The sequence below is a fragment of the Poeciliopsis prolifica genome, unplaced genomic scaffold (assembly GCF_027474105.1).
Source record: "Poeciliopsis prolifica strain line A6 unplaced genomic scaffold, Auburn_PproV2 SCAFFOLD023, whole genome shotgun sequence".
Classification (NCBI taxonomy): Eukaryota; Metazoa; Chordata; class Actinopteri; order Cyprinodontiformes; family Poeciliidae; genus Poeciliopsis; species Poeciliopsis prolifica.
The window spans coordinates 5833853-5861061 of NW_026562398.1; the positions used below are offsets into that span (position 1 = coordinate 5833853).

Genomic DNA, 27209 nt, shown 5'->3' on the forward strand with positions numbered 1-27209 from the left:
GCTAATCAAAACCGGATGGATATTAATCCATAAATAACTTTTTTTTTTCTTGCGCTGTAGAGGAAGACGTTGCCATTTTTGCATAATAAAACAATAAGAATAATTCATGGAAAGGAAAAATCACTTTCCTTTCGTGAAAATTACTCCCAATCACGATATTTCTTTATTCATTCATCTCATTATAATATGAATTAAAAGTTTGTTTCAAGCCTGTTTTGATTAAGATCTTATTATAACACATTCTGGTCATAGCTTCTTGTCAGGTTTCAGATATTTTCAAACATAGAGGCATTTTACCTTGCAGGTTTAAACCATGACCTATGAGCAGGACACAACGTAATGGCCAGAAAACCAGGAACATTCTGCTAAACCATCGTTTCATACAGTTTAAGTAGCAGCTCATATAAAAATGGTTAAAAAAATAGAATTTTATTTAAAAAAACAAGATAAAGACTAACTTCATCTTGTTTTAAAGTTAGCATCTAGCACAGAGATAGCTGTAGAAATCTTGATAAAATTACGCCGATTTAGTTGAATACACCAGAGAAATTATTTCTGTACTCTCTTCTCGCTCTCAGACAGATCCCTGTAGCATGGTGAAAGTAAAAAAAAGATGAATAGATGTGTTGGAGTGCAGAGGAAATAAAAAAATCTATTGACAGAAGAAAAGGTCTGCTTTGGGGTTATTAGAAATATTAACACTGGAGCCTCCACGCAATTATCACTGGTTGTGTCCTGAAGGATCAGAAGCCTGGACCAAACGGACGCGACCCAACTGCAACCGCCAGCCTCTCCCACCCACCACTCTCAGACTCTCCACAGATGAGAGTTGTGCGGTAAAGGACCATCTGACAATTACACCCGTCAGCGTGACACAAGATCAAGGAGGCTGCAGAGAGCAGGAGCACTGAGAGGGGGAAAGGATCTGGTATATTGCCAGCAAAGTGATTTGAAGTTATGTTTGACAATGAGCTGTGGGTTTGTGAAATGCGTCATGTCTGGATTTGCATATCACTTTGCGACATTTGAATATTTTAGTTTGCAATGTCAGTGATGCAGAGTTGTTTCTCTTGAGCAAAAATTCACCTCGGCAATCACCCTTAAACGACACCCTGCTGTAGTTAAAAAGTAAATGGCACCATATCACTCGAGATGATCTGATAAATATCTGGAGCTGCTGGTACTTTGTGTTGGCTGAAGGCGTTCCGTGAATGATGCCCTGGTGCAACCTGATTGCGATGACACAAACATCCCAATTAAAACCCAAAGCCTCCAGCTGGTTCTATGTTATATAAACTACAGGTCAGTTGTACGTTGTGAAAGACGCCACTGAAGAATCACAAAGTGTTTTGAACAGTTTAAATGTTGGAGAAGAAGACTTCTGCTGGAAAAGGTACATAGTGCCTTTCAAGAGTGTTCATAACCCTCGACAGACATGTACCAAAATATTAATAAAAAATCAACATGACCGTCTGGCATTCGTTTCTATTGACCCTAAATACAATGCTTAGCTCTTTCTCAGAGGAAAATGGGTCTGAACTTATCTCCATCAAATGTCGATGATCCTGACAAATATGTTTGAAATTATTTTTATCTGTTTACCCATCAAATCTAATAGAAGAAACCCTTGTTGTTTTATCTGCATTCATGCTTCTCGTGTAAATATTTTTACTCAATGTGCCTCCCATGTGTTATATAAGAGGTGTTAACAAGCCTGGCCTTTTCCATTTATTCTTGCGAGACCTCACTGTTTCAATATTAAACCAACTCACTGTTGCTTCAGTTGAATTAAAAGAGGACAAATATTTGCCATTTTTTTATTCAAGCTGAGTTTGTTTTCTATCCTTAAAAAAATGCCCAAGTACAAATCATATTTCTCAGTGGCAATAAATGCTAATTGGAGTCGAGTGTTCATTGTTGTGATTACAAAAGTGGGGATGCGTGAAATTTCATTTAGAATTGTTCACCACCGTGGAGATTCCTGTGGAGATGATTCTGCAGTCTCTTGTTAAAGCACAGTCATAAATGAATGTCAGAGAAAGTCATAAAGGAGCTTCTGTTTGAAAAGAGGGAGACAAAAAGAGGCGAATTTTGCGCAGCAGCATTTTTCAGACATGGTTAATAAGGCTTTCTGACCAGAATTGACACATCAAGGGAGCAAAAAAATATGTAACTATTGCTTATTTGCATCACCTCTTTATACAATGCATTTAATTTAAAGATTAAACTTTATCTCGTATAGTGAACAAAGACTGTTTAAGACTATTTGAAATCTGCAAAATGTTTACACAGGTATTTTTAAAAACATAAAAAAGAGCTTTTTAACTTTACTACCACCAAAGTTTGAAACAATGTATGTTGATCATACCTGGGAGTTACAGTTACATTTTTGCATGCTTGTCTTTGTCAAGAGATGCTTGCATGCTTGTCTTTGTATTGGTTCAGGCATCCGGGTGTGTGTGAGGCCGCGGAAGGAGGGGAGCATCCAGACCTCCATTCACACATGAACCGTCACTGTTTTGTGAGTCACAGTGAGCTCATGCTGGATAATTAACACAGCCTCACATAACCTCCTTCGTAGTAAATCATTTGCCCTTTGCTAAGGTAGTTGGGTCATCACAAAGTTCATTGCATTTAACTCTGGATTTACTGCTTCATTCGGGCAGGTTTTCAGTGCATCTGCAGGGCCTGGTTAAAATTATGTTCATGTTAAAATAATTAACAAGTACTAATTAGCATTACTAAAATCATCTTAGTGACACTTTTAGTAAAAGTGTCAGTATGATGTGGTTGGAGGGGGTTAAGAATATAAAAAAGAGGCAAGGAAATTTCAATGCAAGGTTGGAAAGATTAATAATTGTTTGCTTTTGGCCATATGTGTGAACTTTTGTGGCTTTACCTGTGTTTCCGAAAACATCAACAGTCTGTCAGTTGAGTTGAAAATTTTCTGATCTTGAAGTCGGTGTGCTAGGATGTGCCTTGCTGTCTGATGCGCTCAACAAAAGGGCACGTCGGCACAGCATTAACCGTAATGTGCTAGTGGAAGCAGTGGGGCATCATTTGAAAACAACAGCCCACAGGGGTTTGTTCTTCTTAATGCATCGCCTTAATTGCATAAGACAGCCCCAGATTCCTTCTTTGATCTATTAAAAACACACTACTCAACAGAATTAACTTGCATTGCTTGTTGCTTGCAAATAGAGCAAAGAACGTGGGATACTCTATATTTGGAAATCATCACCTCTGAAGAATATATTAAAATCAAATAAAAATGCAAATCGGTGAGGTATTTTCAAGCCGGCAGGTGCGTTTGGTACCTTCACACAAAAGCAATGCAACACTGATTAGCACTCTTCAAGTTCACCCATGATTTCAGCCTGCAAGTGCAACACGCTTCATGCTCCAAGAGCCCGTCATTGCCTTCTGAATATTTCAGAGGAAAAGGAAGAATAACATGGATAGATTTCAATGCTTTCATCAGGTGTGGGCTGGAACCATGCAAGGGAATAATTGTTTTCTGTATTTCCATTTCTCCTATTATCAGGGACAATGAGCAAAGTCGACCCGCCAAACAACAAACACAAACACTCGTGTGTACGAGTGTGTGCTTGTGTTGCCTTTAGGCAGCCACATTGTGACTGACAGAGAAAAAGGGTCACGCACAAATTGTCATTCATAAGGTCACAGGTCACAAAAAAGCAAAAGGTCACAAGTGGAACTGCTTTGATTTTGTTGGCACACTCCCTCCTGCCTCTTCATTACTCTGAGCATGAAAACAGACTCTGTCAGTGAAAAAGGTGAACACCTCTTCGGCTTGCTCATTTTCAGCTCAGACTGATAGGGAAAAGTCATGACTTTGTGCTATATGTAGCGGTTATTCTGTCGCGTGTGGCATTGATTTTTCTATTGTTGGCTTGATTGTGAAAAGTACAATTCAGAGAAAAATGAATGCTTTGCTGTGTGTACTGATGCTGTTCATGCACCCGGTTTCTTTGGTCCATCATGCTGCATGTTTTGGTTTTAACTGATACAAAAGGTCCATGGAGAATTTTCAAAAACTTTTTTGTGTTTTCTTACATTACAATGGCAAACTAGAACGTATTATATTCAGATTTTTTGTAATAGGCCCACAAAATAGGATAAAATCAAAAGGTATTTACATCCTTACATATGTCTTCTATATATGCATTTTGTGACTCTTAAATGTTTTAGATCATCAATGATATTTTTACATTAGAAAAAGGTCAGCAGAGTAAATATAAAGACCATTTTACATGTAGTGATTTTATATATTAACTGAAAAGAAGTTACCCAAACCAGGCCGGCTTTATGAAAAATGTCATTGCCCTCCTTGCTAAATCATGAATTAACCATGATTAACTTCATTCCTTTAATTAATTTCACAACTTCACACAGAAATGATTACTGTCAAACCCCTGGAGTAAAAAGAAAATCACTTAAAACCTCTTAAGCCCCAGTTTAAGTGCCTGGTTGGGTTGTGATAAAACTTATATCTTTTGAATCTGCGAAGCCTCTACTTTCAATAGAAATCCAGGTTGTGTGTGTAAGAGCCGTTGGCTGACTAAGGCCGAGTTTCGCGGTGATGCCATTCTGTGGACTTTGTTTACTTTCTGATTCAGCAGTTTGAATTAAGGGTGCTGCATCCAGATGTCGACACATTTTTATTTGCACTGTTTTTTAAAGCCATGCATTATTTTCCTTTATGTGTTATGTGCTACTTTGTTTGGTCTATCACAAAATAATTTCTTAAGTTTATTAATGAACAAAATAAACAACATACAATCTGAAACTAATACAACAAAATAAAGACAAAATCCCTGCACAAAGATGAAACAATACTATGTACCAATATGTAGAGATTAAAGTAAAAAGAGGCGCACAAATGAAAACAAAACACCAATTATAAGATGTGAAACAAACAATAATGGGATTAAAAATATAATGTCCCAGAAGGAGCAAAGAAATAGAAGACAAACATTGAAAGAAACATAAAATAAACCACACAGACAGTTAAGATTTAACAATTTCCCACAAGGTGTGCAGTTGTTGACTAAAAACAAGCCGTATTTCCAGGATTAGTTATTTTGAGTCTGTTTCTGTCAAGGTGTCTCAGACCTCAGCAGGTTGAGTGGGAGGCATTTTACAAGCCTATGCCCAAAGGCTCGTTGTATCATCATTTATTTATGTCTACTTCCCAGAAAATAAATAAATAAATAAATAGAGTAGTACAATGACTGTACAGTGTGTGTAAATGACTTCCGGTCATATTTCAAACACCAATGTGCCGGACAACTAATTACTACACACTTTCCAGAAAATATTGACCCTTTGCACATGATGTCATGCTCTTCAGGAAGAGCCCCACTCCGCCGTGGCCGATGTCCAAACAACCTATGTCATAAAACAGACTGTTTGACTGTTAGACAAAAAACAGATTGTCGGTTGCTTTTATTAAGTTATTTTCACTATAAAAATGTCAAAAGGTTTGCAGTGTGGTCAGATTCAAACACAACTTGTCATATTTTTACATATCTTTTGTTGATGGTGATGAATAGCAGCATGGATTTGTAGCTAACATTTTTTACAAGGTAAGAAGATTAACATTAATGGACTTCATAAGTAATTAAGATTACTAAGATGCAATCACTTTTGCATTATGGAGAAGGTACAGGTTGTAATAATTATTAACCACTGTCATGTACTCTACAATGTGTAAAATAATCCCTGGGAAGTATTTGCATTTTTTAAGATTGATTCAGTAAAAGGGAAAATACTGCTTATAAATCACAAGTGTGCTATGTCCACAGACAAATTATCTTAACTCAAAAGTAAAATCCATGGTAATATTGGCAAAAACAACTTGGGAAGACGGTCTCAGTTGCTCTGTTCAACACTTGAGTCTCTCACTTTTTTATGGCATGTCACCTAATCACCTTAGCAGGACCAAAAGCCTGCTAAGGCCCACTCAACCCTTAGTCCAAGAAACTTGACAACAAATAAAAATTAACAAGCAAACCAGGCCGTGCTGAAGACTATAGACATTAGGCTAATACTTTATTTAGCATTAGCAGAACAGCTGTAGGCAGAGAACTACTTGCAATGTTTACATGCACAGTTAAAAAAAACCTAAGTTCAGTTACATTTAAAACTGTGTCATTTGACAGTGTAAATATCCCAGCTTTAACGCCCTTCCCTTTTGCTTTTTCATTTGTGAGTCTGTGACATTGGGTCTAGAAGATAGTAAAATAAAATTCACAGAACAGCACTTGACCTAGTTTCAAAAGAAAATAACTTCAAAACTGATGAGTCTAAAAAGGAATAAAATAGCAATAAATGGAACATTTTGTATAGACAACAGCATGATGTCTCAGCTTTGGCAGACTGTCAGCACATTCTAAAACTTCTCTATCTAATATTATCTCACCCCACAACCCGACTCACACCTAAGGTCAATAAAGTGTCAGCTATTCATCTGACAAGAACATGTAGGCTCTACACAGAAAATCTGAGGTGAGGTTTGAGCCAATTATCCTCTTGCTGTGAGAAAGCAGCATTAAGTTAGGTTCTGAGTCATATTTTCTTCATGAGACGAAGATTCAAGCCATATTTCAAATAAAAATTATCATGGTCTGTGAGCTGTACGTTTTGTTTTCCTGTCAATCTAATTTCCACGAGTGGTTATTTCATTGTATCTTTGTTTTCTTTGGTTTATATTTATATATGTTTTTGTTTGTGAGTCATTGTATGTATTTTTTCTGCTTCTTTTCATTTCTTAAAATAGTGGCAAACTCTAGTGGTTCTGCTTTCTGTTCTGTGCACAAGACTTTGTTTAGTTAGCGATACTTTTAGCTCACAACAGATGATGCACAGGATCATTGAAAAGTTAGCCCTTTTTTTTCATCCTCTTTTTATTCTCAATATTGATCCTGTTCATCCTTTGGGTGGCTGTGAAGGAGAACACAGATTCATCAGAGTATTTACATCTGGAGGTTTGCAGGGGCTCTTTATCACTCAGTTTGTGTTGTTTGTTCTGGGGTAGAGTATGAAAAAAATTTGACTAAGTATTACCGTAATTTCTAGATTATTAAGCACAGCTGAATACCCACAAACTTAAAAAAAAAACAACAAAAAAAAAAAACGTGTTTATATATTGGCTGCACTTGTCTATAAGCCAGAAGTGTCCAAGACATTTTTATTTTTTTTAATTTTAATGAAAATACATTCTGGGAATTCAAAAACATGCTTTTTCCAAAAATTTCCTGATATACAGCTGCTTAATAAAAGATAAATAAATAAATGAATGAATGAATAAATATTATTGATCGCACGGAGGAAGTCGTCTCACACTCTCTAAGTCTCTTGTTGCTCTTAATATCACTTTTGTTTTGCTCTTGACCTTGTGCTGTACTCTTGATCACTCAAGCCTTTCAAAACTCTGGTAGAAAAACGTTTGTTAGCTGCATTTCCACATTCAAAGCATGTGAAAAAGGTAACGGTTTATCATCCAGACATTCCGGTACATTTATTGATGCTGTGCCTTTTATTTCTTATAATAAAAGTTTGTTTCTGTCATCCAGCTGCCTTCTGCTACCACCACCACTCAAAACTTTGCAGGGTTCAATTAAAATTAAAGGACCACCAGCTGCAGCTCTAATTAATAGAGCGATAAAATATTTTTACTTTGTTCTATTATTTTTATGAAAACTTTTCAGGATTCCCTGTGCTTTGAGAGACTATGTTTATTTTTAATGCCAGCAACTTGACTGAAGGCTCCGATGGCTTACACTACAAAGACAGATAAAAGTCTGAAACAGATACTCATACATTTCTGGGTTTCTAGTGTCTCAGAGCTGGTTTGGTGTTTTACAGGACTGTATCACCATGACGACCTGTGCTAGAAACCTAATGTAATCTGTTGAGATTGAGTTTTGACCTGAGAGATCCAGACACATATATGAACCGACCAATCAGCTCTAACGACATCAATCACTGCACTGATATAGTCTTTTTTGTGACTTTTTTTTTTTCTTTCTCTGAGGCATCAGAGAAAAGCAGTTCTCTGGGAAAATAGTTTTATTCACATCCTGGCCAAGCTATAAAAAACCCAGCACTTTCTCAAATGTAGTAAACTTCACGTTGCATCAGCATTTTTTAATTTAAAAAGTATATCTGTGGTTCCTGACCAGATGATTTAACTTCTGGTACTAAATCACATTACCTGAATTAACTCTTAAGGTCCTGGACTGTGCGTAAGAATGTCGCTGACAGGATTTCCACAGAGGGAGAAAAAAAAGGACCAAAGTATATGCAAATACTAGAATATTCTCATTTATTATGTCAATGTCAAATTTATTTATATAGCACTTTAAAACAGGTATAAAACTTATTTATTAAATTAATAACTAAATACATATTACCAGACAACAATATAAAACCCTCTAGAAGTAGGAATAGTACAGTGTCCTTAGCATACTTATCAAAACATTTTGAAATGATAGAAAACATCTGCATTTTTATCTGTGAAACCCCCTTTCTTCATCCTGTCTCACAACAAGACAAGAACATTTGATGAAACATTACATAAAATAATGTTTTCAATATCTTACATTATTCTGGATGATAGTGGTTTTATTAAAACTCATTTTGAAAGCTGAAGAAAGTCAAATGTCACTTTCTATTAACAATTTGTAACATAAAATGTCATAATTTAGAAAAAAAAAAAATTCTTTCTTAGATTTACTTCCAGGGCTGATGCTATGTCAGAAAAGTAGCTGTTAATGTTATCTAAATAAATTTGTTTTTTTTTTAAATTTTCATTCAAATGTAGATATTTTACATATGCAAAAACATAATTTTTATTGTCAGAAAACCCAGCTTGTCCACTTACTTTTTTAATGCAGACTTGAATTTTGACACTAGCTGAAACTCATAAACCCAAATTGCAGTAGTTTAATCTCACACTAAAAAACTTGCTTTTCAGAAACATCTTTTTTATGATCCCAGTACTCATCCCTTGTGGTCGACGGCATGATAAACTTGGCTTCTCATCCAGCCTCTTTTAGTCATTAATTGTCATGTGCTGTCTTATGAACATCAACACATCTGTCTTACTAGAATGATACGTTCTCTTGTTTTCATAGACTGAGCTAAGAGAAATTGGCCTGTGTGTGGTCTCATTTTTATGAACTTGGGCAAAAGGAAGTCTGATTCTCAATTAAAAAGAACTAAAATGAATAAATAACGTGGGGATTTAATAAATGTTCAGGGTGTTTTAAATGCTTCAGTAATATAACTAACGTCCTTTCTGTCAGCAGCTTTATTGCACACATTTTTCAGTTTAAGTAAACCAAAGTAGAATAAGACTCTGTTTACGTTAATCTTGATGCACCTGTGTGATAAAAGCCCAATAATTTCTCTTCCTAAAGTGGAACTACTAGCAAAGTCAAATGGCATGTTCAACTTCAAACAATAATTACAAAAATACACTTACTAACAGATACATCTGTTTTATATTTCACACTCAAATGTTTCAGAGCATAATGCAATGACAGTATGCATGTAAATAATACCTGCCGTCAGCAGAGCCCCTTGTTCAGAAAGCAGACCCCCAGCACATTGTCAGAGTCAGTAAAACCTGCTTCAAAATCTGATAAGTTATGGACAAGCAAGTCTAGATGAAGGCAAATGCTGTCAAATCATGCATGTCATGAATGTGTAGCTCTGGGTGTGAATTTCTGTCGCTGTGCTGTTCGGCCTGGCTAATGAATGTGAAAAGGGTTCACATGGGACCGGTAAATGGTTCTTCAGACGTGATGAAACAGTCATTGCACAGAGGAAAATGGTCAGTCTGTCTCAATAGAAATGTCACTATGCAATGAGTATGCAATGACTTGCTGTCTACTGTAATGAGCCTGGACCGCGCGGCTGTCTCCGGAGACGTTGATAGCAAGTATATCCTCTGAATGGCGACGCTTTTCCACCATCTGCTCCACAAGCTCAAGTCAGTGAAAGTACTGTATGAACAATACATGCAGGCGGCCGGAACACCATGTTTCATTTGGTTTAAACCTAATTAATGTTTGCAAAATGCTTGACTTGAATGAAAGCAGCTCATGTCAGACAGGCTTGCACTAAGAGTAGTTAAAACTCGAAATGGAAAGCCTTGGGGACTCAATTTAGCAGATAACCGGTTTTCCTCCTGAGACTTTGGATTCAGGTGACTGTCAGGAGATGATACTATGAGTATATCCTGCACCGAATGTGTATGCTCACAGACAAGTGCCATATGACAATCTTGATAAGCAAGTGACATTTGAATGTCTCCAAACACACACCGGGCTGAGCCCGTGTCAAATGCAAGCCCCTGCAAGTCCTCCGAGTCCTGTGGTTAATTATTTTGTAGCTTTAAAGTCATTTTCCAGAGACAGCAGGGCCCAGTCCCCTAACCATTGCTGCCTGTGTATTAGAACACCACGTCTGCCACCTTTTAATGGGAAACACAACCAAGGTGACCCATAATAGGTTCCACTTTTTCCCCTCTGTGCATGCCCTCTGCAGACATCCATGCCAGCAAGGTGCAGCATTTCTGTTGCTGACAGGAAACAGGAGCGCCAGATTAGAGAATGTCAAATTAATGCAGATGGAAACCAGTGAGAGGCACCAAACATGTGACTGCATGGTGTCAAACTGAGTGACTATTTTTTCCCCACATTGCCTTCTGCAAAAGCATCTGAAGACCCAGCAGTACTGTTGTTATTTTAGATGTAAACGGTAAGTGAAAAGCAAGCAACATATTGCTTGATAAACTGTTGTGATAAATTTGTTGTGATGGCGTGGAAAAGACTTAGCACTTGAGTGTTTGCTTAAAAGATTGAAATAATAATTAATTGCAAATTTGTAAATTTACAGTGCATGAGAAAGTGTTTAAATACAGCAGGAAAATAAGTATCAACACAGTGCAATAGGATTTTTCTCCTTTGAAATGGGCCCATTGAAATAAAAGGCACTTTAAATGCAGGTTAATAAACAAATACACAGAAATCAACACAAATTAGCTGAGAAATTTAGTGGAGTGGTACATGAAAGTATTGCATGTTTTTTTTTTTTTTTAATAAAGACAGTTTAATTTACAGCACTAGTGTAAGCACCAAAAAAATGGCAGCAGAAACATCTTTTTATGACCCCAGTAATCTGCAGTACTCTGCTGCAAACAAGGAAGCAGGTGTTTTCCTGTTACTGACACAAATAGAAGGTGTTAATAAAAAAGAAGAAAGATGAGAGGGATTGTCAATAGAGAAGAAGACATAATTCAAAGATTTTTTTTAAATATATAAAAAGGACAAACTTTATCAGCCTGTACATGATCTGCTAAATCATACAACTTGGAGTGATGCTAAGAGTTTTCTACAACAATAAATTTAAAAATATATATTTTTATGGGATTGGTAAAAAGCATTTCTTGAAACCAACTTCACATTTCTTTCCTGAACTGTGAACACAAAAGCTCTTTTTCAAACTATGTTCTCTGACACATTGACTCTTGGAAAACTGAACAATGATCTCAAAACACTTTCAAATGGGCTAAAAACAAATGAACGACCTCAGATCATCCACACAGCAGTCAAAATGAAAACACTGCATACCCGGTGATTACACGGGGCGTCAAACAATAAAAAAACTGTGTTCAGGGAAGTGCATTTTATAATGTTTATTGATTACGATGTATTTAAATCCCTCTAATGACCTCAGAAAAAACATAAATATTATATTCTCAATCTAGTTTCATAAGAATGCATAGTGCCAACACAGCAACACTAAAAGTGGTCAATGATTTTATAGATTTTTTTGTTGATTATTTTCTACAGCAATTGATACACTTAATTATGAGGTTTTTATACAGAAACTCTTCATTTTTGGTTTGAAAACTATCTGACCAGTGTGTTCAAGTAGGAAATCTAACTTCCAGTTTTCTCCAGATGCTCAATAGTGTTCCTCAGTTTATTATTATAAATACATGGTCTATATCCAAAATAAAATTTGCATGCTTATGATGTTGTTTTATACTGAGCTGGTCCATCACCTAATAGTCAGCTTCTAATGTTTTATATCTGGATTTGCTATTACTTCAAGATTAGATCCTGTCCATCTTGTCACCATAGTTTGTACTGGAATATGGGGACAATTTATACATTCATGTTTCTATTAAATGTCTCTGTTCACTGGATAAAGTTTATTATGCAGCTTTAAGATTTATAACATGTTTAAATTGTTTAACACATCACCGTACGTTATATGACAGGGCTGGATGGATGGCCTTGGCCACTCGGAGACTCCATCATTGGCAAATTTTTATTCATAAGTCCATACTTGGACATCTTACTTCATATTTATGTGCCTACATAAATAGAAAATCCACCTGAGGACATTCTCTTCATTGAGAACTTATTTTTACTTTCAGTCCCTAAGTCTGAACTGGACTTTGAAATAAATCTTTTCAGTTTTCTGCTCCATCTTATTGGAACAAGTTACATACAAAGATTAAATTAAAGTTGCTGTTGTTACTATTTTTTAATCTCGATGGGAATTTCCTAGTGAAATAAAGGTGATCAAGAAAATCTCAAACAGCTAAATGTGCTTTAGATTTCGATAATCAGCACTTTTACAAGAACAGTGTTAGACAATGTGTTTAAGATTATGAGAAAACAGTTTTTGTAAAATAGCATATTTTGTTTCTCAAAAGTGCTTCATTTTGTAAAGAATCCCCATTGTTCTGCTAATTGGGTGTGTGGTTGTGCTAATTGTGATAAGTGCTGATAAAAGAAACTGTTTTCAAACTTGCAACAAAAACAATCATAAAGAAACTGTACAAATATGTCTATAAACAATGTCATTTGTATGTTTTGCAATGATAGTGTTCCAAAAGTCTTGAGACTGTCAAGCTTTAGTCATCATGAGATAGTTTTTGGGTGATACCTCGGAAATGAGAAATAGACCAAGAGTTAGGACTAAGCCAGCTTTAACACATATTTTTACACTCGCCGAAGTTTACACTTTTGTGTGCAAGTGCAATTCAAGAAAAGAAAATTTTAAAACAATTTGCAGGCACAGAAAAACTACCCATTGCTACTCTGAAAGAGCAGTGCCCATGACAAATAAAAATGCAGAAATTCTTGATATATGGCTGCTGGTTTTGACAGCGTGTCACACGAGGAGGCCGTAAGATTGGTCCTGTGCACTGGGCCAAGGATGGCTGATGCTTTATTGAAATGCAAAAATGACTACTCGCAGAGCAGAGTGTGTGTTGTTTTAAGATGCATCAAAACTGCATGCAACAGAAGAATCAGCAAATAGGGGGATACGGAGAGAGTTGCTCATTTGCATTGGGGCCTCAAAGCTTATTGTCTTACATAGGCACAAATACAAGCACAGGATACTGCAAAACTGGCCCTGATCAAGGCTGACAAAATGCTATTGTGTGTCTCAAGGAGCTGTACTCATAAATGAAAAAGTCTCCTGGTTATTTGGTTTTCATGGTGGGGATGTGTGGCTTGTTGAGTGTAACAGCGGAGAGTAGCAGTCCCGCTTGCAGCTTTCATGTCTGTTAAACACGAATGAACAAAGACACTTTATCTACATTATTCTCTCGTTGGATGCCTTTGCTCTGCAGCTTTCTAAAAAAAACAAGAAACAAAACAAAACAAAAAAACAAGGAAAAGGAAAACATAAAAACACATCCCCTGTCAGTATGATGTTATTCATTTTCAAATGTCAAGCTGCTCCTGTCCTTCCATCTATGGCCCTTTTTCCCCTGACTAGGAAATGTGTCTAAATTGTATTTCTGTGCTTTCAGATCGCCTGCTCTGATGAAAGAGATACGCTGAGCAGAAAGAAAAGGAAGCAGACTGAGAGCAAAGTCACAGAGTCTGTAGAGAGTGGCTGCTTTACTCTGATGTGATTGCTGGTCTTCCACATGGAGAGCAAATGTGGCTGCCAAGTGAATGTGTGTGATATGCAAAGATTTAATAACTTTTTAGGATTGATGCCATGAAGTCTGGAAAGTAAGAGGTAATAATTATACAAGACTTCTGATCAGTGGGAGAAACATGACAGATATTCTCTTCAGCATGGCATGGCTGTCACAGGATGATGATCTGCTGCAAACAAGGAAGTGCTAGACCATATGTTATAGTATGTTACAGGAATATTTTAGCACATTTGTCGCTGTAGACATTTTAAATTAGACATTGTGAAAATGACTTATTGTTTCATTGATTGCAGTTTAATGACAGGCTACAGTTTTAGATTTGAAGCCAGACTTATCCTTGTAATTTGCATTCTTTTTTACATTGTCAAAGCTTTCAGTCAGCACCTCCATCACATTGCCCATATTTGCCAGAATGTAATATTGACACTTGTCCCTTTTTTTCCCACACATGTACGCCGCAGTCTCTGTAGGAAAGGTAATTGGATCTGTAGTGCAAATATGCTAGCAGACTTATGGTGCACTAAGGGTTGAAAAAAAAACATGAAGTCTTCCATAGAGCCCGATAAACCCAATATTAATTACTCTGCTTATTTCAGATACTACTCCCCCCTTGGAACCAATTAGTAAGTTGAGATGCTTCTTTCCAGCTTAATGAGGTCTAAGTAATGATAATGAATTTCACATTCCTGCCAAGCATTCCAAATAGGTTTTCACAATAGCAAAGTCACATGAAATGATCCATCAACCACAACTCTGGTTTCAAAAGAATTTGTTTTCCAGATGAGGAAATCCAAAATTAAGAATTTGGCTTCAATTGTTCATGCAAGAAGATATTCTTCTTGATGCTTATGCTTATATCAGGGAAAACAAAAGCGTAGTCAAGTGAAAGAATTTGAAATTTAGCTGTATTTACACAGGAATGATTTGTACAGAGGTGGACTGGGTGACTGCATTTTCAGTTTTATTTGTAAAAATGTGAAAATAAGTTTTAACTTTGATAATTGTTCATTATTTTCTGCTGGCCTTATAATTTTAAATACCAATCGGCTTTTTTAGTCACCTGAAGAACATTTCAATGATTAATGGACTAATGTCCCAACAAAATGTTAAAAAATAATAACATTTAGTTGAATTAATTATTGTGGCAGAATCTTCGCGAGTCTGCTTAAAATGTCAGACAGCTGCAGCTGATCCAGGACGCTGCTGCTCGGATCTTCACTAAAACTAAGAAAACAGAACACATCCATCCAGTTCCAAAGTCTTTTTATTTGCTCCTTACATTGGAGAATAGATTTTGCAATACTTTATCCAGTTTATAAACCACTGAGTGGCTTAGGACCAAAATACATTAAAGATATGCAGTTGCTGTATCAAAAATCAGACCACTTTTGGTTTCAAATCTACTCCTTCTGCATCCTCTTAATCAGAACAAAACCAAGAGAAGCAGCATTCAGTTTTAATGCTCCGTTTATGTGGAATAAACTCCAGAAAACTGCAAAAACGCTAAAACACTGAGTTCCTTTTAATTAGGTTATAAACAATCTTAACATTAAGTGTGATATTTATTTTGGTCTGTGTTCCAACATTTCTTTGCTTCCCCTCATCATGCCAATGCAATATATATATATTTTTAGGTTGTTGTTTTACATTTTCTCATGTAAAGCACTTGGAAGTGTTCAATCTCTACCAAGAGTGAGAAGACACTCCAACACCAAACTTGTTTGCCAGCATATAATAGAAAGATAAGACAAACAAACATACCAGGATCATGAAAGAATCATGCAGCTTTTAAGAACCTCTGTGTGGACTACATCCATTAAAAAAGTAACAAAGCTGAGTGAAAACAGTGTCACTAAATTCTTAATTTAAGTTAATGCATATGAGAGCATTACATTCACTTAAAGGTTGCCATTTTTTAAAGAAAAAAAACAACAACAACACTACAAGTTGCTACAATGACACTGCCAGAGTTGAATAGAGCTTCCTATCCTCTATGCTCTACTGGACTCACGCGTTTGCAACCGGCAAAAAAAGCAAAGCATCTCTTTCATCACAAAGGGTGTTATTTTAACCCAGAGTGTTAAACTGTGAAAATACTCCTGAAGAGTTACAGTTTTTAACAGTACTGCCATTTCTCAAGTCTGTTGTCATTTCCAGTGTTCACTTTCAAACTTCAGTGGCTCACATTAGTACATGTCTTGCTTTAGCAACGTAGGAGTTTTTTGGTTGTCTGTCATGTTTTGGGCTACAATAATTTACATTATAAGAAAAAACAGCGAGGATGCTTTACTAAATGGTCTTGTGTTTTTGCTGTTGTTCTTTTACATGTGACTAAAAAATTACAATTTAATTTGAATTGTATTGAGTTTATGTGTGAACAAGGCTGCTCTTTAATTCAACAATTTCCCATTAGAACAAAAGCTACCCCTGAATAAGTGATAACATATGCCCTCACTGTTCGAAAACGTTATTTCAGAAAGTTAAGTCAACCTTGACTTGTGTCTTCTGATGACTTCTCCTAGAGATTTGTGCCTCCTACAAATTTAAAAAGCCACAGTGATGTCTATCTTTTATATTTTCCCTGTTATATGGACAAAGCATGCTTTTCGTTTTTAATTTAAATTGCAGTTATTCTCTAAAGTCCTTTGGGCCTTTCAAGTCTACACCTTAAGAATGTGTGTAAGAGTCAACAGAGCCTTTTAATATTTCCTAATTATGTAACTATTAATCTATTAAATATAAATGCAGATAAATGTCAGACTAAAGTCTGATTTATTCACATTAAATCTTATTAATACGATAAACAACAGTAGGTCTACAAAAGTTCTAAATATAAAAAATGTATTTTCCTTAAATACATTTTATTTTAATTTATTTGGATGAGATTGAAAACAGGATTCTGTATTTGCTCGAAACTCCATTCAAACTCACAGCAATTAGGTTTTGTACTATCATTGTCTACTAATTAATCTGAAATATTAACGATACCCTTAAGCTCTGTTTTGAAAGAATAGATTCATTTGGAGTCACAAATAAATATTTCTACCTTTCCAGAACATTAAGAGGAGCAAAATCATTTTGCTGTTGTGTGCACGCCTTTGTTTTGGACTATTTCTGGATAAAGCAAAAAGTGAGCACTTTCATCACAATTCAGGTTTTCAGAGTCAACTATCCTTGAGCTATGTAAACTGTCACAGCAAGCTATTTAGAAAACTGCGCCTAATTACAAACAAAACCAGCACCCAAAACTCTGGTTGATGACCCCAGGGGGATGCTCCTTTTCAAACACCACAAAGTGGTTTGAAACAATCAACTAACAATGTCACTCTGAGGCAAAATGTGTCTCTCTCCTCTTCATTATACAGTAGGTTTTTCATATATGCAATCCTAATGATGTCTTAGAGAAATATTTGGCCAGAGGTGGCAGTTTATGCACTTCAAACTTTAATGTTCTAATTTTGTGATTGCAAACTGTCTATTCCTGAGGAACGTTATGGTTTAGTGCAACAACTCTTTGCTTGTGCAGGTTACATCATTCAAACTGTAGTGGTGTGTGGATGAACTCTACTTAGGCCTTGAACAAGGACTCAAAAAGATGGCACAGTGTGTTCAGTCAGGATAGGTCAAAGATGCTGTAGGAATGAAGAATCATTTCATTCATTTTTTTTTCCAGTTTGTGTGTACAAGAGTCGCACAGAGAATTTTATATAAAAACAATGCTCTGCCTCTTTTTAGAGCATCAAAGTAAGGGAAGCAATACGTATCTAATGTTTTATTTTATTTCTGTGACTGAAGTAGAGCTTTTTCAGATCTCTCCCCAATCCAAATCTATCTAACTGTCTAATAAACACTGGAAACAATGACAGTTTTAGACTAGCCTGTTTTTGTTAGTCAAGATTCATTCAGATCAACAGACATTTGCATTACTTGTGAGATGTCATAAGATTCGGTGCTCAGAAAAATAAACAGCAATTAATTACAATGTTAAACGTCTCTGACACTCTGCTCCATCTAGAAAAAGGGAGATTGAAACAAAGTCTATTTTACACTTATTTCACTGGCATTGCTGCTAATAAATATGGACATCACCATGGCAATGCACCATTATCTCCTTGTTGCTTAATATTAAAAGCATCTTCAGCAAGCTTAAACAGTCTACTTCACAAATTACTATGAATAATAAATCAGCTGCCTTTAGTTCTGTTTCCTATTAGCAGTTTAGTGCTATATGTATGTTCAGAGCCCTCAATTGATTTTTTTTTTTTTCAAAAACACTGACTACTGATTGATCTAGCAACAGACATGTTAAATATTACAGTGGAAAAAAAAGGACAGGCATAAGAATAAATTTGGTTTAAATTTAGACCTACATATTTAATAGGTCTTCTTGTATTTTAGTAAACATGACATTGTGATTCTATTGTTGAATATTGAGAGGATAGAGTCTAATTAACCTGCATTTTTAATTATCACAATCATCCTAATAACGTAGCTGAAGTTCAGGATGTTGTGATACGTAGATCAAATCTGGGCATATACACCAAAAATATTTTAGCCCACAAAGTACTGGATTAAATCAATTTTGTGATTGCAGTAAGAATGCGATTCAGCATCCTGGGCAACTCTTACATTACTCACATCATATCTGACTTATGATGTTATTCCTTTCTCCCAAGGCATCTATTATGAATCACATGCAGGAGGTCAATTATGCAAATTAAGTGATGATGTAATTTAGCAAAGTCTGGTGAGATTTAGGACATCCAACAGCTGCTTTCGTAACTTAGGACTTGGCATCACTGTCCTGGACCAACACAGACCCAACCCAGAGACGCGTTAGACAAGCAGTAAACATTCTCACTTTCTTTCCACATCAGATCTAAACTGCATGGACTAAAACATGCAGAAGACATAATTCATCATTTTTATAGCATCATTGGAATCAGGCTTTTGTCTTTTTGTAGTCATTATGTGCCCATATCGATAGTTTTAATCTACCTACTTATCGCTGCAGTCAAGGTTAATGCTTGCCTGAATGCCCTTTTTAAACTTTAAGGTGCTATTTTTTCATAGTTTTCAGAGTGAAATGAGTTAGAATGATAAACAAATATATGATAAAACTATTTACAATGACACAGTCTTTAACATGCCTGAGAGCTGATAAACTGTTCTTGCTGTCAACACCTCTGTTATTAAGACACCGAGACTCTAGCTGTGGTTAAAAATAATGATAAAAAAAAACAAACATCTGGTGTAGTCTCAGAAAGTGAAAGCTGGCTAATTAATTACGCTGTGGGCCACAAAAAATCATTTTGCACATAAGTGAAGGCAACTCATAGCTCCAACACCGAATTGGCTGAAAGACTTCAATTAAACATGCTGTTTAAACAAATATCCACAAGCTTAGAGGAGATCTTCCTTATGAATAATTCACATCCTGAAAGAGTGAATAAATGGGAAATACTAGAATGTGTAAAATCTACTTGTGCAGCTCTGAGCATACAGTAATAATTAAGCTATTGATTGTCTTACAATTAATTCATGTTAGAATATATATATTTTTAGGGCAAGCAGAAAAAATGCATGAATACTTCATAGCTGCTGGAAATGATGAAAAAGAAAGATTAACTTCAGTCGTATGAAGTGGGAAATCTTTTTAAAGCCCTGTGGAAGATTGTCCTGATATGTAACTTAATGGCTATCGGTTCTTCATTCTCTCAGCAACATGTTTAACAGCATCCGGACAATGTGGGTTTGTTCAGCTCCAGCAGTGGAGAGGCCCTAGGCTCAGGCTGAATGCCTCTTCCCATTGGCGCCGCAGTGACACTATTGGGAGCATGGTTGAGAAGAGGTCCAGGGGAGGGGTGGAGGAAGATGTATGTCAAAATAATGTGCCTCCAGGATGCATTATATAAGGCTATTAAATTGTCAGTGTCTAAAACAGTGTGGAGCAGACACAAGCTTTGTTTGTGACAGATGAAAATCCATTTCTCATGTTTGTTTCAGTGTGAGGTTTACCAGTGAGTGCTTCTTTTGTTGCTGTACAGATAAAAAACATGTCCTGATTCAGAAAGAGGTACATGAGTGGTTTTTAACGATGCTCCAATCAGATTTTGTGGTGGTTCTGCACTGGTTTTGTGAAGCTCTTACTTGCCAAAACTGATTTCTGATGATTCCAATTTCTGTTTAAAACTATATTTGTACACATCAATAAATTTTTATATATGGTGTATATATATTTTTTATGTTTTATACAAATTGTACTGTTTGAAACACACAACAAGAGTATGGAGTAGACATTTTAAAACTCAATTTAGCATCTAATTGCCTTTACAAAGGTTAGTGTTGCAAGCATTAAATAAAAAAAGGATTTACAAAATGCATATTCTACAAACTGTTTAACTTTATTCTGTTCTGAGATGTCCAAAGGGCTGCCAACATTCCTAATCCTGCATTTTTCGTAACAGATTTTAAAAGCTCAAAAGGTGACAACAGAGTAACTTTGCTGTTCATCCTTCCTGTTACCTGCGGAAAGTCTTACTCCCTCTTGCTCGCTTGTGGCCTGAATGAGTGCTTATCCCTAAAGGTTTTCTTCACACTACCACTTCCCAATGCTTAGGCCCAATGTAATGCTTTCACTGATCTAAAAATTTTATTTATTTTATTTATTTTTTAATTTATTTTTTCACCTGTTATGCCGAGAGTCAGGAGACTTCGGACACTGGTAAGTAGGTATTTTGTGTGACATGTAGGTACAGATAAACTATGGTATTATAATACACCGTTTATTAGATAATTAGGACTTTTTTAACGTTTGTAAGATTAGCAAAGATTGATTAGGAAAAATTAATTATACTTACAATTAGACATGAATTGCTTTGATTCCCATTTCACTTTTTTAACTTCCCAGAACACAAAAGCATTGAGTATTGTTCAAAGAGCAACAAAACATAAGAGAGTGAAATAATCATTGGTGGTTCACAATCTACAGTGAGGTGCTCGAGGACGCATTAGCAACAGAAATGGAGGATTATACATATGAAACATAAGAGGAGACATTAAAGTAAAATTCACGCTTGTCAAAGAAGCATAGATATAAAGAAGCAAAGCAGAAAACAAAAATATTGATAACATTACTGCTGTTTTTCCGAGACATACATAACAGATTAGACTATGTTTGTGGTGTTTAATTCCACTTTGCAGCTGGATTTAAAATGATTGTTCAGGAGTTTTAAATTTGGATCCCTTGAAATATTACAATAGAATAGTTTAGGACAAAAATTCCTATATTGTCCCAGTACGGGGAAATTTCTGTGCAATAGCAGCAAAGTGACAGGCAATGTTATAACAGTTAGCATGCTGTAGCTTAGTGCCTTCAATTATTATCTGTTATTTAAGAAATAGAAAGTATTCTGGTTGTCCCACCTAACCTAAATCAGGAGACGTTTAGTCTTACTTAATGTCAGAAAATGAGAGAAAAAAAACACAAAACGTGTCTCTCTTTTTTAACAGAACACTTCAAACACTTCAAACAATCATAAACTTTTTATCAATAGTTACAAAGTTAGATGGATGTGATTCAGTGGTTCATGATTTAAATCTTAAAACGGTGCACACTGGGGGGGTTTGCTAGCTCGCTTCCTCGGGTCTGGAGCTCTGCATTTCTCATCTTGTTATGGATGTTCATTCTAAGCTATACTTTTTTACAGCTATTGCAAGGTGGGAGGTAAAATGCACTGAGCTGTGAATCAGTGACCTTTCAGTTATGAACAGTTTGACCCCACAAAGCCAACTGTTGGCGGATGGAAGTTCACAAAGGAGCAAGGCCACCTCAGGCAGCCACTATTGTTGTCGTCCTTTCTCCCAACACCTACACATGATGCTCTGCATCAGTAATAGCTTTGTTTCTTTTTGGGTAAAACACTGCTGCTCGACACATAAAGGAAACCTTTGTAACTATAGTTATAAAGAATGTGTCCCTCCTTAACAAATAAAAATGTGATTTGTCAACTCTGCATACAACATATTTTTGGTTTGTAGCGGATATATTTATGTTTAAAATTACCTTTCTAGCGAGTTTTTGTGTGTGTTCTTTTTTCTTTAAAGTCAGTGCTTCAGCCAGGAAAAATTGACCATCTGTGTTTTCCTCTGCACATGTTTGAGGGTCGAGAAATGTGCGACCCCAAAAGCAACGTCTCTACCCTCTTTGTGAGTGCACCGACATGCACAATCTGTTCTCTTTTGAGCACTGTTCACGCTCTTTGCACTGAATAAATACAGCACCTTCTGAATCATGCCGCAGAGAGCAACACTGGCTGCACCAGGAAGGCAGAGAAACAGCCCAAAGCTTACAGAGAGTGGCAGGAAGCAATCTGTAAGCAAGGCTGCAGGGTGAAAAGCAGGGCACCTTGTCCGAATCACTGAGCATGCACAAGCACCTACTCTAGGGTCATCTAGCTAATGGACTTCCTGGCACACTTTGCTTGTAACAGGGCATCCAGTAAGTGCAAAATTTATATTAAAAAATGACTGAGAATATCAAGATAATAAAAATAAATATTCCTTATAAATAACTATCATCTCCAAAGCTTTTAAAAAGTTCACAGACCTTGTCACAATTTAGCAGTTCACCCAAACACTACAGATGAATGACTTTGATACATCTCCCTGTGGAACTAAATTTCTATTGGCAAGGACACGACTGATCTCTCGCCCTCTGTAATCTCGATTTCCTCTGGCAATACCAGCCACCGTGAACCTGTGGCATTTTGCTGCCTTTAATGATTGGCCCAATGGTCTGCAACCAATGGCCTTCTTGCCACCAATTCATGACCCGTCAACCCCAATCCTCCCACCAATCCACCAGGCGCACAACACACACGGCACAGAACAAATGTCCCAGTGTCAGAAACAATCCAGACAGCCACCCCATCCTCCTCTCATAAAGCTGGCATCTCATCTGTCCAAGAGTGAAGACTATGGTAAATGGAATGACATGGCATTTACACTTTCCGTAACAGAAGATCCTGAAGGAATCAAATTGTTCAAATTGAACAGGCTTCTTTTCTCAAAGATTTACCTGAATGCACATTTGAAATATTAATTCAATTTGCCTTTGTTGACAGGAGACCACTTTTGAGGCGATATCCTATTTGTGAGTGTCTCCTGCTGCATTTTTCTTCCCCCAACACACATCTATGCAGGTTATAAAATGAAGGTGTTGGAACGGGAAGTTTTCTGACTCACAATATTGAGTGTATTGAACAGACCTCTTGCTGATATGCTTGAGGTGCGAAGTAACAGAGAACCTGCACACACACACATATGCAAGCTACATCAGCCTTTGAAGTTCTGACAGCATCCAGCTTCGTCTCCTCTGCCGAGTGCTGTTCATAATTATTTGCCATGACGAGGGCCCCACGTCCCTGCCTAAAAAAAACAAAAGTTTGTCTGCAGTGCTTCGGTCATTTTTCATTCAGTGCAATTTCACAGGGAGCACAATCGCACAGATCAAATTGAGAGAGAGCAGTCTAGCATGAATATCAACTGTGATAGCTCAAGAAGGAAAGCACAGGGGAATTCATTGTCTATCTGTGTGATCTTCTGAATAGAAATTCTCCAGATATCTGATGCAAATCTTAATGAAAATCCCAAGTGTAAAAATGTATAGCCAATATCAGCTACTTTAAAATATATGATTCTTCATAACTCAACCAAACTGATTATTAAGAATTTGATCAGACTCTTTTGCTCTGGGTTTGAAAGTCTGGAGGTCTCTCACTCTGGATTCAGAACTGGGCTATTAATGCAAAGAGGGCATGCTCAGAAAGTTATTGGAGGAAGCTAAGCACATTTCAAAGACTGTTAGAAGACATATAATGATGTCTCACAGCTTTAGTCTAACACAAACAGCCTGGCCTGAGGTATGATGCAAACAAATATTTCTGCAGCTGCAGTCCTAATAGGTTTACCAACCCTGCTTCTTAATTGGACGGGAACAAATTCAATGATGGAAAAAATAAAGTTTCTTGAGAGTTTGGTTCTATATGTGTAGCAAATGCTAATGGAAGAGAACTTGTCGACTGGGACTTTGCCAATCAAAAGCACGCTTTGGTGTTACCATGGCAGTGACTTAACAGAGGAGTACATGTTATTGCAGCAAAGTTGAAATATGCAGCAGCTGGTTTTTAAATAAGAAAAAAAACAGTACAACTTTTTGGAAGTTGAGAAAAACTTATTATTTTTATATACCAGCTTGTTACTAATGTGAAGCTGCTCTAAAATATCAAAAGTTGGAATAATTTTGATCTAATTTATGATGTCATGGGACACTTCCAATCGTCCATAATTTATTTCAGTGTGCATGCACTAATCAGAATGCAAGGACATAAAAAAAAGCAGCATACACTGTGAAGATAGGCCCGGTATCAATGCTCCAAAAGATCCTCTTCATTTCGTTACATTCAGATCCACATGTGTTTTGAACACTACTTATTTAAATAGGAAACTATGTGCTTCAGGCACAAAGATAAAATACAATGTTTGTTTCTTGTCAAGCACAATGAGGACCTTCAATAACTTTGAGTAAAAGCAAAATTAGGTTTGCTGCTCTCTATTAAGAAACACACATGAATTGAAAGAGAGAATAGTAGCAAGAGGAAAATGACAGAAGACGTATTTTAGCAACCAGAGCAAAGGAGAAAGCACATAGAGACTCACCAATCGTGTGAATTGTGGTCCAGCCGGGCCTCGTCCCAGGATGCTGCTGGATGGTGTCGTAGAAAGTGGCCTGACACAGCTGGATGGCCGTTATGCTGACCCAGAGGCACAGGCAGAGCAGCCAGGACATGACAAGACACATCTGCTGAGAACCAGCAGAAATGGGATCAAAACACCAGACATGGTGTTCCCTACCTGTGACATCCTGCGCTCAACACAAATCACACTCACTTGCCACTTTTTTGTTTTTTTGTTTTCTTGTGATTGGCCTCAATGCCCCACAGTGGATTTTTTTTTCTTAGTCATCCAGATGTATGATTAGGATTATATAAGTATGAGTTCTTCACTTTTTCTTCCCGGTTTGCTCTGTCTTGTCCGCAAGCCACAGCACAGCAAATGTGGTGTGATCCCTGAGGACTTTTTTTTACCATGCAGCACAGATTTCCCCTGACAGGCTGACTTCCTTCAACTCCTGAGCTGTGCTCCTCTGCCTCACAACTAAAAAAAAAAAAAGAAACTTAAAGAAAGATAAGATTTTGCAAGAAGCCAGCTGCAGAGCCTTTTCTCTCGCTGCCAGAATAATGTGACAGTGACAGGGTGTTAACAGGAATCAGAAAGGCTTGTAATGTTTTACCATGCTCTTGAGTTATAGCAAAAAAAAATCCCAGAGGAATGGATCTGGACGCATGAGGATGATACTTGACTGTTTCTCATCGGTAAGATGTAGTTTTGTACATCCTTTTATGAAAACACCTGTTTTAATCAAAGAAAATTGTGTATGAGGGTGAATTTTTACAAGTCACAATTTTTTTTTTATGACGCTGCATTTTACTGAGAAGAAAACTTTTATTAAAAAACTTTTATTTAATTACTTGTACTAAACCACTTCATTTTTGTACATATTTTCACTTTTCAAATGTCTTTTTTCTCATAGGACATATCATGCAATTTTAAACTGTAAAGTCATAAAATAAAGAGGCATTACTCAGAAATACATCTTGTCAATTTCATGTCTTTTTGTTTTTCAAACAAAAAACTACTAAGTAAAGGCTCTTACCTGTGCAACCCAACAAATAGTGTGCAAAAATCTCAACAGTTTTCTGTAAATCCATCCATTTTCCCGATTACGTTGATCCCATCTAGGAACTCTAAATTTGGCTGGAGGAGGGAACTCCACTGACTCTGCCTCCCCGCTCTACACTTTGATAGCAACAGTCCAGTGATTCAGAAATAACCGTCAAGCCGGTGTCAGGGAAAAAAAAAAAAAAAAAAAAAAGAGAAATTTAAAGCTTTTTCAATTCTTCACCTTGAGGAGCTGCTCCCAGTGACTGGATTCATTTACCCTCTCGCATTTTACAAGCACGTGTGGAGCGCTTCTTAATTAACTGTGTCGGAATCTTTTCTCCCAGCGTCCGCATCCTTCCAGAGAGAGGCAGCCTCCGAGCAGCGGCTCTCGCTGAGTCCCTCCTCACTCAACGAGCACTGAGAGACAAATGTTCCCGTGCAGCTTGGCTGAGTGTAAAAACTGTATCACATGTCTTAAAGCCAGACTGCCTCTGGATTAGATGGCATAGTGGGACCCATCTGATCATATGCTTCTGACAATTGCAAATCAGAAAAGCTGGCACCACTCACACTGCTGTGACCACATGATTAACAATTATTTACATTTAGAACAGCCATTTCTCCTGGGGCTGCTCATCCTTTTATGGATTGTCCTATCGGCTTTTCTGTGTGAGTTTTCTGTTGCCCCACTTCGGTGAAATGCACAAAGTATCTTTAAGTATTTCCAAGAAACTCTGAAGGATTTCTACAGAGAAAAAGGAAGCAGTGAGAAAAAGGGTTGTTTAATCCTTCAGTTTACTTACGCAGTGTAGATAAAAAAAAATCCTCTCTCCCCTGATAAAATGCCTCGATGTTTGTGCAAAAGGAGATTTTGAAGTAAGACTGGTATTTGAAGCTACTAATAATTTTTCTTTGTGACCAAGGTTAACAATTTCAACAAAAGAAAATCCACCTCAAAGCATAATGCTTTCTCTACCATGGAACTTGATGGTGTTCTTTTGGTGATGTGGAGCATTATTATTGTAGAAAACAATATTTTATCTTTGTATAATCTTTAAGATGAGTAGAGCCATTGCCTTCATCAGACCAATTGTATATTTCCTTAATGAATTTGGGAGACTTCAAATTCTGGGTAATAAAGCTGTTGCACCATATTCTCTGAAAACAAGCCACGTAACAAGCAAGCGTCCACATTTACAACGCACGCTTTAATATTTAATATTGATTCTCTATTAACCCTTGAGCAACGTTTTTACCGGTGTTCTCACTAAAACCTGGAAAATAGAGCACATTACTTCACTATTGAGACCCTCACACTAGGTCCTTGTATCTCAGAGATTACACTGTAAATACCGTACTTATTAGTTCACAAGTCACTGAGCTGCTTAGCACTAAAATACTTTTAAGAAACATTTTTGTT

The 27209-nt window shown here is 36.7% G+C and overlaps 1 protein-coding gene across 3 annotated transcripts in view; it reads right to left on the minus strand.

The window, feature by feature from the left end:
* LOC129370355 (chemokine-like protein TAFA-1) overlaps positions 1–26185 on the minus strand; it is a 32271-nt gene extending 6086 nt beyond the window's left edge. The window contains exons 1-2 of one of the 3 annotated variants that reach the window (XM_055046301.1): positions 25782–26185; positions 24725–24866 (exon numbers count right to left, since the gene is read on the minus strand). In XM_055046301.1, coding sequence (XP_054902276.1) covers positions 24725–24866 — 142 coding nt within the window. In that variant the 5' untranslated portion in view covers positions 25782–26185. Of the gene's footprint in view, positions 1–24724; positions 24870–24955; positions 25035–25781 lie in introns of those variants that run through there. The other 2 variants (XM_055046300.1, XM_055046302.1) reach the window with 2 other exon arrangements.
* Positions 26186–27209: the final 1024 nt, after the last annotated feature.